This window comes from Stenella coeruleoalba (genome assembly GCF_951394435.1).
Source record: "Stenella coeruleoalba genome assembly, chromosome: 7".
Lineage (NCBI taxonomy): Eukaryota > Metazoa > Chordata > Mammalia > Artiodactyla > Delphinidae > Stenella > Stenella coeruleoalba.
In genome coordinates, this window is record NC_137153.1 from 42,895,256 (window position 1) to 42,909,503 (window position 14,248).

Here is a 14,248-nt window from a genome sequence, read left to right on the forward strand (position 1 = left end):
GACTCTGGCCAGCCAGCCCAGTGCTTCTGGACAAGCATCCTCAGGCCCTGACCCCTCTTATTCCCAGATGACCCGAGGCGGGCTGACAGGAATAAGGGACCCTTGGAAAGCATTGCATCCTTCCCCCTCCTCCAGGCAGGGTCCTCTCAGGCCCACTAAGAAGCATGAAGCCCTACCCATACCTCCTCAGCTCCAACCCTAAACCATCCCAATATGCATGGTGTGTACCTGTATGAACATGTGTGTACACCCTAGTTACAGAAAAGAACCAGTTTGGTGGGAGTATATGGGGTCATGGTCTTGAAGGTTGGACCTTGATTTGGAGTGAGGGGGCATTGGGAACTGGCTCTCGTTCCACTTGCCAAGCCACGTGCTTCGGCATGGCGCTGCATCCACTTGGGAAGTGGGAGGTTGCAAAGATGCTCTATGGTGAGCTGCAGCCCCAGGATTATAGGTGAGCATGTACACGCATGTGCACATGTGTGAGTACATGTAAGTGCACATGTGTAAATAGATGCTACTCGCAAGATACACAGATCCACAGTTATGTGTGTGACCTGCTCCCTCAGGGTGCAGCCCATGTGAACACCTATGTGAACTGAGTGCAAACACATGTGTATATGGGGCCGGGGGGAGGTGTGTGCTCTGCCTGCTGATGGTGGAGCTGCCCCTGTTTTTCTCTGGTTTCCAGGCCAGGCTCGGCTGCTGGCAGGCCCAGGACCAGCAGGAGTGAGGATGGGGTTCTGTGGGCTGGGGCTCCCTACTTTCTTTCAGTGTTGAGGAACCACTTTGCCACTTCCTGCCCTGTGCAGCCCCACCTGGGGCTGTGAGGGGCTGAGAAGCATACCAGGGAGTGGGGAGAAGAGAGTGAAGCCTTGTAACAAGCTTTCCCCCCTTCCCACAGTCTGGGCTCCGGCACCAGGAGTCTAGGGTTTTGTCCTGAGTCACAGATGGGCAGTGGGGCCTCCGACAGGCATTCAGTAATGGCTCCCTGATTCACTCTGGGCCCTCCCAGCCCGTGGGGTTCAGGGGGTACGGTGCTTCTTCCTGGGCCAAGGGTCATGGGGGACCTCTTGTGTGGGGATTACATATGTATGTGAGCCTATGGCTAGACTCTCATGGGCAATGGGATCCTGGGAGCATGTGAACAAAGCTCAGGGTCTATAGGCAAGTATGGCTGCCAGCCTTGGGGGTAGTGTGTGTGCTGCACACCTGCACGTGCACCTGTGAATCTATCTATGTGTGTTGCCAAACCCCATCTATTTGGGCATGAGTCGCCTCTGGAGCCCTCATTTTTTTTTTTTTTTTTTTTTTTTTTTTGCGGTACGCGGGCCTCTCACTGTTGTGGCCTCTCCGGTTGCGGAGCACAGGCTCCGGACGCGCAGGCCCAGCGGCCATGGCTCACGGGCCCAGCTGCTCCGCGGCATGTGGGATCTTCCCAGACCGGGGCACGAACCCGTGTCCCCTGCATCGGCAGGCGGACTCTCAACCACTGTGCCACCAGGGAAGCCCTGGAGCCCTCATTTTTGACAGACATTCCTCAAGGGACAAGTCCCCTGGGCCCTTAGCCCACCTGGATTAAGTCCCTTTGGAAAATGTGCTCTTCCCTGGCAAAGCTGCCTTTAGAGACTGGGGTGAGGGCATATTTGCTCCCAGTCCTGTGGGAGTAAGGCCCAGGCTACCAGACCTCCGTTTCCCAATTATCAGATGCAGCATAGGGAACAGGGTTGCCCCATGCCTCCCCTGAGATGGGACTGACACACCCTCAGTTCAGCCAGCTTAATCTCTTAAAGGGACAGACTTGCCCCTGGCCAGGGATCAGCCGGAGTGGGAGAGGCGAGGGTTAAAAGCAGCTGGAACTCGGGACTTCCCCGGTGGTCCAGGGGTTAAGACTCTGCCCTCCCAATGCAGGGGGACCGGGGTTTGATCCCTGGTCAGGGAACTAGATCTGAGTGTGCAGCCAAATAAATAAATATTAAAAACCAAAAAACAAACCAGCTGGAACTCACCTTGCCGGCAAGCATGTGGCCTATGGCATGTCAGGACAACTGCAGCTCAGCCTCTGGAGCCATGTGCAAGATGCACGCAGGTACACGTGTGACAGCTCTGTTAACCCAGCCGTGTTCAACAGGCATGAGCAAAGCCATGAAAAATGCCCAGAAAGGCGGGCTTCCCTGGTGGCGCAGTGGTTGAGAGTCCACCTGCTGATGCAGGGGACGCAGGTTCGTGCCCCGGTCTGGGAGGATCCCACATGCCGCAGAGCAGCTGGGCCCGTGAGCCATGGCCGCTGGGCCTGCGCGTCCGGAGCCTGTGCTCCGCGGCGGGAGAGGCCACAGCAGTGAGAGGCCCACGAACCGCCAAAAAAAAAAAAAAAAAAAAAAAAAATGCCCAGAAAGTGTGATCAGGCACATAGGACAGATGTCATGTGTGGACACAGCTGAGAACGGAGCAGGTCAAGACATGCAACATGTGACATGTACTAACTGTGCAAGAAGCAAAGGCTGGTGTACTCTGGCTGGAACTCAGCACCTGTGTTCCTGAGTCCACCTGGGTCTGGACTCTGAGAGGATCTCTTCTCCCTTGGGGCCCACAGCCTCCTCCCTCCAGGCCCCTGACTGAGGACACGCCAGGTCCAGCCATCGTGTAGAGCTGGGGCTAGTTCCTTTCCTTTCTCTCTTTAAAAAAAAAAAAAAAAATTCTTTTTGTATTAGCTGATTTTTACTGGAGTACAGCTGCTTTACAATGCTGTATTAGCTTCTACTGCACAGCAAAATGAATCAGCCATACTTATACATATATCCCCTCCCTTTTGGGTTTCCCTCCCACGTAGGACACCACAGTGAATTAAGCAGAGTTCCTTTCCTTTCTGACATGTCTCCTCTCCCCTCCACCGTGGTGAGGATGGCAGCGAGGCTCACTGAGAGTAGCCCAAGGAGGTGTTTTTGGCGGCTCCTTTTCCCCCGTGAGCCCCCGTCCTGCACGTGCCTACACCCCACCATCGGCTCTCAGACTCCACAACCCCGCAGTCTGGTCTCAGCCCCCACACACCTCCTCCCCGGGCCAACACCAGCCCTAAAGCCTCCTCACACCACACACCCCTACCTTCCTTATCAGCGTCCCCCCAACCCAGCGTCCCCTCCAGCCTCCCTAGGCGAGCAGTGCGGGGTGGCCGCCCACTCCTGAGACCGGCACCCGGCTCGGCAGGCGGCGGTGCCGGCGGGCGGGGCGCTGCCTCCGGCTTCTATAAAAGGCGCCACTCGGCGCTGACGGCCACTGCTGCTGCGTCCGCCGCCCGCCCGCCCGCCCGCCCGACAGCACCGCCGCCTGCCCCAGCCATGGGTCGACAGAAGGAGCTGGTGTCCCGCTGCGGGGAGATGCTCCACATCCGCTACCAGCTGCTTCGCCAGGCGCTGGCTGAGTGCCTGGGGACCCTCATCCTCGTGGTGAGTGGCAGGAGAAGCCTCTCTCCAGCCCCACACTCCCCAGTCCCTCTGTTCACCGGAGGGTCTGTGTTTTTTAAGACAGCCTTGACCCCTCTCCCAGCTCTGATCCCTCGCCCCCAACTTGACCCCTTCCGGAGCACTCTTCGCCCATAGCGTTAACCCCCTCAGTGACTGACAGTTTCGACTCTTGCCAGGATGACAGCTGTTATGCCCCAGTGACAGCTCTGATCCTTTACCCTCTCACCAGTGACCCAGCCCACAGGCTGGGGACAGCAGTCACCTCTGCAGTCTGGGACCTCCAGCCCTTTCTGGCTTCCACAGCTCCCCAGGTTCCTAGAGTCCCAGCCCTGGGAGGCAGTGGAGGCAGTGGCAAATGGGTCCCTCTTGGGTTATTTGGGTCTTGGATGCCTGGCCCCTAATGAATAATTAAGACTCAGAAGAAAGTCCAAAAGTTGCCCTGCCATAAGGACAGTTTGCCACAGGTGGGGGCAGAGGGCGGGGGCTACACAGCAAACAGCAAGCGGGAAGGAGGGAGGATCCTGAAGAGAGGAGTCTGTGGAAGGCAGCTGTGCCCCAGGCACAAAGGACGCGGTGTCACTAAACTTCCTCCCCTAGTGCTGAGCAACTCCCAGACAGATGCTGTCAGCTTCCATGCAGAAGCACTCTGACTTACTTCCCGGGGCCTGAGTTACTGTACAGGTTCTCTGAGGGGGACGCTTCCCTGCCTGGGTTACTCCCCAGTCCCAGTTATGCCCTGGTTATGCCAGTTTGGGTCTGGGTTGTTCCTGGGTGACTCTGCACTTTTGGGTCTGACAGACACACCAGTTATGGGCTCCATTTCCTGTCCCAGTTACTCGCAGATTTTCGGCCACTCTTGTGGTTACACCTGTTTCCCTCTGGGTTACGTCTGGGTTCATTTGCTCTGTTACAGGGGATGGGGTACTCCGTGTCCCACTTCCAACCCTAGGTGACGTACACCAGGCGGTCCCCTGTGAACTAGCAAGATTAACTAGGGGCAAGTAGGGCTGGATGGCCCACCCTAAATGGGTGGTGGTGGTGGAGCAGATTCTATAGGGAGAGGAAAGCTGGACTCACCTCTGGCTTCCAGGAACAAGAAGGGGGGAAGCCAGGTGGGGCACTTTATCCATACCCCCTCCGCAGACTAGTAGACCTCCCAGTCATCTGCCTCTCTTCTCTCCCAGTGCCAAGTGCCAAGAAGGGAATAGGGACAGACGCTTGTTTTCCTCCTGCCCCCGAGCCGTGTGTCCCCCCGTCCCTGTCTGATTTTTAGTCCAGCCCCCTGTTTGAGAGCAGCCAGGACAGAGCAAGTTGTCTTCCCTTCACAGAGGGGTCTTCCTATCTCCTCCCTAGTCTCAGTTTGCCTTCCCCCAAAGGAGCAGTCAGGCCTCCCGCTGAGCCCCAGGGTCATTTGGCTTCTCCCTGACCACAGAAGGAGGGTGTTATGTCTGTGAAGGCGTTCAGGCTCAGGTGGCTGAGGGGCATTTTGTGTCAGTGCCTGGAGAGGAGAGGCTAGGCCCGGGAGACGCCCAAGTGGTCGGTGAAGGCTTACCTGCATACCTCTGTGGGTTGGGGACCGAGAGCCTACAGTGGCAGAAGCAAGGCTGGCTTTCGGGCGAGGGAAGCCCCTTTCTCTGAGGCTCCTAGTAAGGTGAGGAGAGGGAGAGTGAGCCCGGAGGAAGAGGAAGAAGAGTCTCAAGGTGGTGGAACTGGCTCTGACAGCTTCTCCCTCCAAGGCCCCCTGGGATGGAGCCAGGTTTGGGCCTCAGGCAGGCAAGGAGCTGAGGCCAGGGCCAGCCAAGCTGGGCAGGGTGCCCCAGACCCTCACATGCCTGTTCCAACACACATACATACTTACACTCTCTGACCTTTGCTCTCACTTGCCTGCACACCTTTGCCCTGCATCACGGCTGCTGGCTTCCCCACTATCTCTTGGTCTTCGTGAAGGATGATAATCAAAATGCTTAACCACCCAGTACAGCAGGACACTGACCCTTTAGAAGTGACGAGGGCCCTGAGCACAGGTTTTGGAAAATTTCTGCTGGATAGGCATAAAGACTTTAGTTATGGAGAGGTGGGAGAGGAGAGCTGGGGCAGGGCTGGAGCAGCTTCGGGGGACACTTTGGGGGCTCAGGGCAATGGCTCTTTGCAGAGGAGCTAGTACAGAAACATTTTTACATTTGAACAAGGGGAACGGACAAATAGCACATTCTGTACTTGCAGGACATCAGGGATTTTAGTCCTCTTGAATACGCACCACCCCCCCAATTTCCAGCAGAAAGCTTAGAACTAGTCTCCCCACTTCCACTGCTCTGGGGGTCCTGGACTATGGCAAGTGAGACTAGACAGATCGCTGTCTTTGGGACCTCCAAATCTGAGTGGGGAACCTGGACCTCTGAGGGCAGGGAGGTCAGGGCAAGTGGAGAGAGGAGGCTCTGGGTCAGGAACAGGTCAAGGAGGCTGAAGATCCTGAGAGGGAGAGCAGGGAGAGGCAGGAGCTCTGACACCCCAGATTCAGGAGGACTTCTGCCTTCCTCCCTTTCGTTGTGCCCTCTCCCCCTCAGCTCTTCTTTGGGGCAGGGAGGGAGGCAATTGCAGGTAGGGGATGAGTGAGAGCCTTCCCACCCCTATGGGCCAGGCCTGAAGGGCTGGAGGAGGAACTGCTCAGGTGAGAGTGTCCCCTTCCACCCACTCCTACTGAGAGTCAAGAAAAATCAGTGGAGATGGTTCAGCCATCTTCTGGGCTCGAGGTTGCAAACTTTGCTTCCAGTCCCTTCCATAGGACCCTGTTATTAGTAGAGTTGGGACAGTGGGTAAGACATTGGGTAAGACATTGGGACATTGGGGCTAAGAGGCCATGTCTGCTTCTTCTACGGGTTATAACTGCAGCAGGAGGAGGAGGGGTTCGATTCCAGGAAAGGGCTTCTCGCCCTCCCGTCCTCCCCATGAAGGCAGGGGGAGGTTGTTGGCTTCATCCCTGCCCTCTGGAGTGAGACTCACTGGTCCTCACCCTCCCTGCTTTGTTCTGTTTCCTGACACAGCTGTTTGGCTGTGGCTCTGTGGCCCAGGTCGTGCTCAGCCGGGGCACCCACGGTGGTTTCCTCACCATCAACCTGGCCTTTGGCTTCGCCGTCACCCTAGGCATCCTTATCGCTGGCCAGGTCTCTGGTAAGGCCTTACCCCACCCTCAGCCATCACCCCTCCACAGCATTCCCACAAGGTGTCCCGCTGGAGAATAGGGTGGGAGTGGAAGTCATCTCAGAACAGGGCATAGCCAGGGCTTAGCTTTGGGTCCTTGGAAAAGAAGAGTGGTGAAGGAACTTGATACTTGGAAATTTTGACTCTGACCTTGGAATCAGAGATTAGTCGAGTTGTTATTACTAGTCGATAGTCCAACACACCATTCTGTACAAGAAACCCTTCTCTGCATCCCTGGTCACCAGGCCAGAGAGGGGGAGTATGGGGCGGGGGAATCCTGGCCTCCCCACTGTGGCAGGCAGGGGTTAATAGGTTCCATCTCCCCTCTGCCCAGGGGCCCACATGAACCCTGCCGTGACCTTTGCTATGTGCTTGCTGGCGCGTGAGCCCTGGATCAAGCTGCCCATCTACGCCATGGCTCAGACTCTGGGAGCCTTCCTGGGTGCCGGGATCGTTTTTGGGCTGTATTATGGTGAGGCTTCCTACCCTGCCTTCCTCCACTACCCCCTCCCTCTGCTTGGGACCTGCTGGCACCAGGCCTTTCGATGACAGATGGCTGGGGCCTGCCCAGGCCCCGGGCTTATGACTCATTCACGCACAGGCCCCAGGTGGGGGTCATGAGGGGAAAGAAATGAGTCGGGCAACAATGGAGTCAGGCCCTCCACCCCTCCACCTTCCCACCCCCGACTCCAGGGTAATAAAGCAGCGATCACACTCACCTGTGACCCCTGGGAGGGTGGGCCTAGCCTGAGAGGGGAGATGGGGCTCAGGCCTCTGCCCTCACCCACTTGATATCTAATCTGTGACCAGATGCAATCTGGGGCTTCGCCAACAACGAGCTTATAGTTTCGGGCCCCAATGGCACAGCCGGCATCTTTGCCACCTACCCCTCTGGACATTTGGACATGGTCAATGGCTTCTTCGACCAGGTACGGGCTGGGGGTGAGTGAGGGGAACTCGGGGAGGAGGACCAGGCTGCCTTGGGTTGCTCATGGGCTGGCTGGGGGAGAGGACTCCTCGTCTAGAGCAGATTCCTAGGAATCTGCAAAGTTAACCAGCAAAAGTCTTAGTACCACTGCTCTGGAGAGCAGAGAACGGGAGATGCCAAGACTCAGAGTGGAGGGAGGCTGGGAGGTGGACGGGGGCTCTTCTCACCCTGTTCTCCCCACTCCCCAGTTAATTGGCACAGCCTCCCTCATCGTGTGTGTGCTGGCCATTGTGGACCCCTACAATAACCCTGTCCCGCCTGGCCTGGAGGCCTTCACTGTGGGCCTGGTGGTCCTGGTCATCGGCACGTCCATGGGCTTCAACTCTGGCTACGCCGTCAACCCCGCCCGGGACTTCGGCCCTCGCCTTTTCACAGCCATTGCCGGCTGGGGCCCGGAAGTCTTCACGTGAGTGCAGTCCCCGCCAGCGTGCGCCAGCCCGTCTCCCCTCTGCCCTGCCCCACGCGTCCCTGACCACATCTGTCTGCCCCCAGGACCGGCCACCACTGGTGGTGGGTGCCCATCATCTCCCCACTCCTGGGTTCCATCGTGGGTGTCCTCGTGTATCAGCTCATGATCGGCTGGCACCTGGAACCACCTCCACCCTCCACCGATGAGGAGAATGTGAAGCTGTCCCACGTGAAGCACAAGGGGCAGATGTGAATGGGCAGGGGCCTCCCCCTCAACCCCTCTCATGAGCATCCTTTGACTGTGCAGGGGCTGCTTCCTAGAAGCCCTCTTCACGACACCCCTCCCAGGCTAAGAAGCTCCTTGTCTACCACCGCCCCTCTAGAAAGCCCCCTTCAGGATTTTCCATCCTGAAGGAAATAGGATCCAATAGGACCGCTGGCCACTGCCTGTAAGCTGGTGGCACAGGGAGTAGGGCCAATCTAGTCCTTTGTCTCTCAAAGAGAGAGAATGGGCAGCAGATGTGTGCGTGTGCGTGTGTGTGGTTTTCCAGATATTCAGGGCAAAGGACCAAGTGGAAAGGATTCTATCTGTGGGCGTGTGGGGGAGGCCCGGAGGGAGGGAGGGTGTTGTGTCTGTCTATGAGTGAGGAAAGCACCAGGGATCTGCATGTTTCAGGGGCTCCGTGTGGAGGAGGGTCCAGGTACATGTGTTTCTTAGTATGTGTGTGTCTGCTGTTTTTTCTCCACAGGGGGCTTCTATAGGCTTTGGGGGAGGTAGGGTGGGAATATGAGTAGGGCTAGGAGGAGGGGACCACAGCCCAGATGAGGAGCTCTAGCTATTCATACATAAGTAAGAGCGGAGTGATGTGTTTCTGTCACGATGGAGGCATGAGGTGGGTGGGGTGAAGTCCAGGTCATAAGTTTCACGTTTGCTCTTTAAAAAAAGAAAAAAAAAGTATATATATATATTTGTGTGTGTGTGTATGTAAAAATATTACAGTTTTAGGGATGGGGTTGGGAGACTCTAATAGGCTCTTCATTCCTTTTTTTTTTTTCCTTCACTCCTTTAATCCTCAACTCATGTACTCTTTTGCCTTTTATAAAAAAATAATAAAATATATGCCAATTGTGTAAATATCTCTCTGCTCGCTCTGCTGTTTTCATGGCACCAGCTAAAGAACTTCGGTGACTTTGGCCACAGATAGCCAGGGCACCCTCAGGGTAATACTCAAACCTGCCCTAGGGGCAGGGGTCAGTCACACAGACAGGTCAGAGAGCTCCTTCAGCTCAGCTTGAACACAAGAGTCCCACACTCTCCCCCAAGTTTCCATCTTCCTGGGATCCCCCAGTACAATGAATCACATCTTCCCAACCCCTGCACCCACCTACTACCCCAGGAAGGCAGGCTGAAGCCTGGCTTAGGGAAGAACTTTCTCCCAGGCAGAGCTGCCCAAAGGAGAGGACTGCTACCCAAGAAATAGTGAGCTCCCTGTTGTTGGAAGAGACCAATCAGACCGGGAACCTGTTATTGCCTTCTACACCTCGCAGCTGTTTGGGCTCTATCACCTTCAACTAGACCTTGGCCACAGCCCCCTGAGCAGCCTCTCTGACTCCAGTTTGCCCCAGTCAGTCCACACAGCAACCAGAGGGATCTTTCTGAAAACCCCCGCTGAAAGTGGGCCTCTTTCTACCGCTACCCAGCGACCATTCAAATCCCTCCATCCTGCAGTCAGGCCCTCCAGGACCTGGCCCTGGTCCCTACACCTTCCCTCACGATGCTCCATCCACCCCAGACTACTTTGTGTGCTCCTGTGCCTTCTGACCTCACTGCCCACTCACTAAAATCCTCCTGATCTTCTCCATCACCTCCTCCAGGAAGTCATCCCTGCCTTACCCATTCTTTCACCATCTCTACAGTCAATTGTCTGAACCCAGAGACCACAGCTGCATTCATTCGTGCCTCCTGTGCTTCAGTTCTTCAGTCTGAGGCACCCCTGTGTCCTGTAAGGCTGGGATCTGGGATTGGACTAACTCTGGTGCCCTGACTGAAGCCTGGGAAGCTCTGCTGGGAGATCACATGCCCTTTCCCACCTCCTGCTCCTTCCTTACCGAATCCTCCTCAACTTTCACTGGGAATAAAAAGGGAAGGCAGCCTCAACCCAAGCTCTCCTGCAGAGTTAACCACGTTGGGATGCCTGGGTCTGGAGGAGAACTGTGGTTTTTAGAGGATAAGCCAACTCTTGCTCCCCAGCCACTTCACAGATAAGGAGACCATGGCCCAGAGTGGGTGGGTCGCACAGCCTGGACTCTGGGCAGGTGGGGCTGGGGGAAGGCAGTTCCATCTCAGGTCTCCACCCACTCGTCCCCAGCTCCCAGGAGGCGTGTCTGGAATGTTGAAGGGACCTGAGCCAGAGGGAGTGTCCCCTTCTCAGGCCCTGGGGGGAGAAAGGGCAAACCAAGGGAGGAGAATGTGTGCTTCAGAGTTTCACTGCAGCCACACCTGTCCCGCTTTGGGTACCCTCACTCTGCTATCCTCCCCAGCATGCCCCATACCCTTTGTCTTCTCTTACTCTTAACTCCTGCAGTTGACCCTGACCAGGGGGTGGTGGGAGGGCTTCTGGACCAGTGGTGAACAAGTAGTCAGACCTGGATTCCAAGCCCAGCTTGGCCTCTCTCTAGCTGTGTGATACTGGGGTGGTCATTTTCTTTCCCTGAACCTCAGTTTCCTCATCTGTGAATTGGGAGACATTGAGAGGAGGAGGTAATGGAAGATAATAGTCAATAAATGTCAAAAAAATGATTTTTTCCTGCAGAACAGGGGAGGGGGGATGGTGGTTGGTGGAGAGATCTGAAGGCTGTTTTTTAAAGGTCATTGAACTTAATATCCTCTTCCGCCTCAGATTCCTTCCACGAATCTGAAGTTCCTGAGAGGGGGGAGGGAGAACAGGGTGATGGCTTGCCGTGCCCTAACTTGAGGAGGGTTTTGGGAGGAATAGAAGGGAGACACAAGAGGGGGCCACCACGGGTGTAGAGAGCAGAGGAGCATGCAGCCTAGGGAACACGCTGGATGGAAGGTCAGACCGAGTGAGGAAGAGGAAGGCCTGGCCGCCCAGTGACAGAAGCCAAGTAGCAGCATGACCCCTGGGGGCAGGAGCGAAGCTTCCCACCTCCCCACTCCCTTCTAAGATATGCCTCCTACCAGCAGTTCTGTCTGATAGCAAGTTCTAGAAATAAACCTCTTCATCTCTTTCAGAAAAGTAATTTAATCCGTTTGCCAGGGTGGACTTGAGAGAGAACAAGATCCCACGTCTCATCTCTGTCCCTTCTTCCTGAGCTAGTCCTCTCCACAGCCATCTTTGGAGGAGCTCATTGTTCCTTAAAGCTCTGACTTGCTGGCATTGAAATCCACCTCCCTGAAACCTGAGCTGGGTTTCCGTTTCCTTGTGTGCCTGCTCGTGTGTGCGCACACGCAGCTTTGCATCTCTCAGTGCTGCTGGGTGTACCTATCTTTCTCTCAGTCTGTCTGGTATGGCTCTGGGTCTGTGCCCCTGGCTGACCATGCCTCTGTCTCTTTCTGTGTCTCTGTCCCTGCCTGACTCTTTGTGTCTGGGTCTTTCTATGTGTACTTCTAAGTGAACATGTCATGTACCTAAGAGAGTCTGAGTGACCAGTCCCGCTCATCTTACCTCAGGGCATATCTCCTCCTTAATTCCTAGTAATGAGCTCCCTCCTTCTTGCTAACTCTTTCCCCTTGATTTTGTTTGTCTAAAAGCCTGGGTGTGGCCACCCCAGGCTTGGGGAAGCATGGGTGGGGTAGAATTGGGTGGGGTGGGAAGGGGAGAGGAGGGACTACTCCACCCTGAACAGAGACCCCAGAGGCCAGAGATGCCCTTGGTCCCCCACAGGAGGGTCTGTGCAGGTACTGGCCTCCTCATTGGGAGGAGGGAGCCTGTCCTGAGGTGGGGACACTGAGTTGTGCACCTGGGAATGCTGGCAGTGCAAAGGAAGGAGAAAGTCAGGTGGGGAGCCTCCTTCACCTGCAACTTTACCGAATTCATCAATTCATTCATCAATGAATTTGATAAAGCTGCAGGATACAAAATTAATATACAGAAATCTGTTGCATTCCTATAGACTAACAATGAACTAACAGAAAGAGAAACTAAGGGAACAATCCTATTTACCATCGCATCAAAAAGAATAAGATACCTAGGAAAAAGCATACCTAAGGAGGGAAAAGACCTGTACTTGGAAAACTATAAGACACGGATGAAAGAAATTGGAGACAGCACAAACAGATAGAAAGATATACTGTGTTCTTGGACTGGAAGAATTAATATTGTTAAAATATTGTTAAAATACTACCTGAGGCCATCTACAGATTCAATGCAATCCTTATCAAAATAGCAAGGATATTTTTCACAGAACTAGAACAAATAATCTTAAATTTTGTATGGACCCTAAGTAGGCAAAACAATCTTGAGAAAGAAGAACAGAGCTGGAGGAATCACGTCCCACCTGACTTTCAGACTATACTACAGTAATCAGAACACTATGGTACTGGCACAGAAAGAGACACATAGATCGATGGAACAGAATAGAGAGCCCAGAAATAAACTCATGCACTTTTTGTCAATTAATCTATGACAAAGGAGGCAAGAATATACAATGGAGAAAAGATAGTCTCTTCAATAAGTGGTGCTGGGAAAACTGGACAACTACATGTAAACTAATGAAATTAGAACACTCTCTAACACTATATACAAAAATAAACTAAAAATGGATTAAAGACCTAAATGTAAGACCAGAGACCATGGGCTTCCCTGGTGGCACGGTGGCTAACAATCCACCTGCCAATGCAGGGAACATGGGTTCAAGCCCTGGTCCGGGAAGATCCCACATGCCGCAGAGCAGCTAAGTCTGCGAGTCACAACTACTGAGCCCACATGTCACAACTACTGAAGCCCATGCACCTAGAGCCCATGCTCCGCAATAAGAGAAGCCACTGCAATGAGAAGCCTGAGCACCGCAATGAAGAGTAGCCCCCGCTCGCCACAACTAGAGAAAGCCCAGCAACAAAGCAACGAAGCAACGAAGACCCAACACAGCCAAAAAAAAAAAAAAGTCCAGAGACAGTAAAACTCCTAGAGGAATACAGGCAGAACACTCTTTGACATAAATAGTAGCAATATTTTTTTTTGGATCAGTCTCCTAAAGCAAAGGAAATAAAACAAAAATGAGCAAATGGGATCTAATTAAACTTAAGAGCTTTTGCACAGCAAAGGAAACCACTGACAAAACGAAAAGACACCTACTGAATGGGAGAAAATATTTGCAAATGATATGACTGATAAGGAGTTAATACCCAACATATATAAACAGCTCATAAAACTCAACATCAAAAAAATAAACAACCCGATTAAAAAATGGTCAGAAGACTTGGATAGACATTTCTCCAAAGAGAACATGCAGATGGCCAAGCAGCACGTGAAAAGATGCTCAACATCACTAATCATCAGGGAAATGCAAATCAAAACCACAATGAGCTATCACCTCATACCTGTCAGAATGGCTATCATCAAAAATAACACAAGTAACAAACATTGGTGAGGATGTGGAGAAAAGGGAACCCTTGGGACTGGTGGTCCAGTGGCTAAGACTCCGAGCTCCCAATGCAGGGGGCGGGCCAGGTTCTATCCCTGGTCAGGGAACTAGATCCCACGTGCATGCTGCAACTAAGAGTTCGCACGCTGCAACTAAATATCCCGCATGCTGCAACTGAGGCCCAGCACAGCCTAAATAAATAAATAAATATGTTTTTTCCAAAAAGAAAGGGAACCCTCATACACTGTTGGTGGGAATATAAATTGGTGCAGCCACTGTGGAAACAGTATGGAGGTTTCTCAAAAAACTAAAAATAGAACTATTATATGACCCAGAAATACCACTCCTGGATATATATCTGAAAAAACCAAAAACACTCATTCTAAAAGATACATGCACTCCAATGTTCATAGTAGCATTGTTTACAATTGATATGGAAAATGATATGGAAACAACCTAAATGTCCATCAACAGATGAATGGATTAAGATGTGGTATATATATTATCCATTCATCTGTTAATCTTAATTCATTCATCTGCTGAATAATATTCCATTATATACATATAATGGAATACTACTTATACTATA

At 53.3% G+C, this 14,248-nt stretch overlaps 1 protein-coding gene across 2 annotated transcripts; it reads left to right on the forward strand.

Annotated features, from left to right (window-relative positions):
• Window positions 1–3,335: 3,335 nt before the first annotated feature.
• Window positions 3,336–8,308, forward strand: AQP3 (aquaporin 3 (Gill blood group); the record flags this gene model as incomplete). Of its 2 annotated transcripts, XM_079926503.1 has the most annotated exons (6): window positions 3,336–3,443; window positions 6,503–6,629; window positions 6,994–7,131; window positions 7,470–7,588; window positions 7,836–8,053; window positions 8,140–8,308. In XM_079926503.1, the coding sequence occupies 6 exons, from the start codon at window positions 3,336–3,338 to the stop codon at window positions 8,306–8,308; spliced, it is 879 nt and encodes a 292-aa protein (XP_079782629.1). The 2 variants fall into 2 exon arrangements, with proteins under 2 accessions (XP_079782629.1, XP_079782630.1); XM_079926504.1 differs by lacking the exon at window positions 7,836–8,053 and having other exon boundaries at window positions 8,140–8,262.
• Between the last annotated feature and the right edge of the window lie 5,940 nt (window positions 8,309–14,248).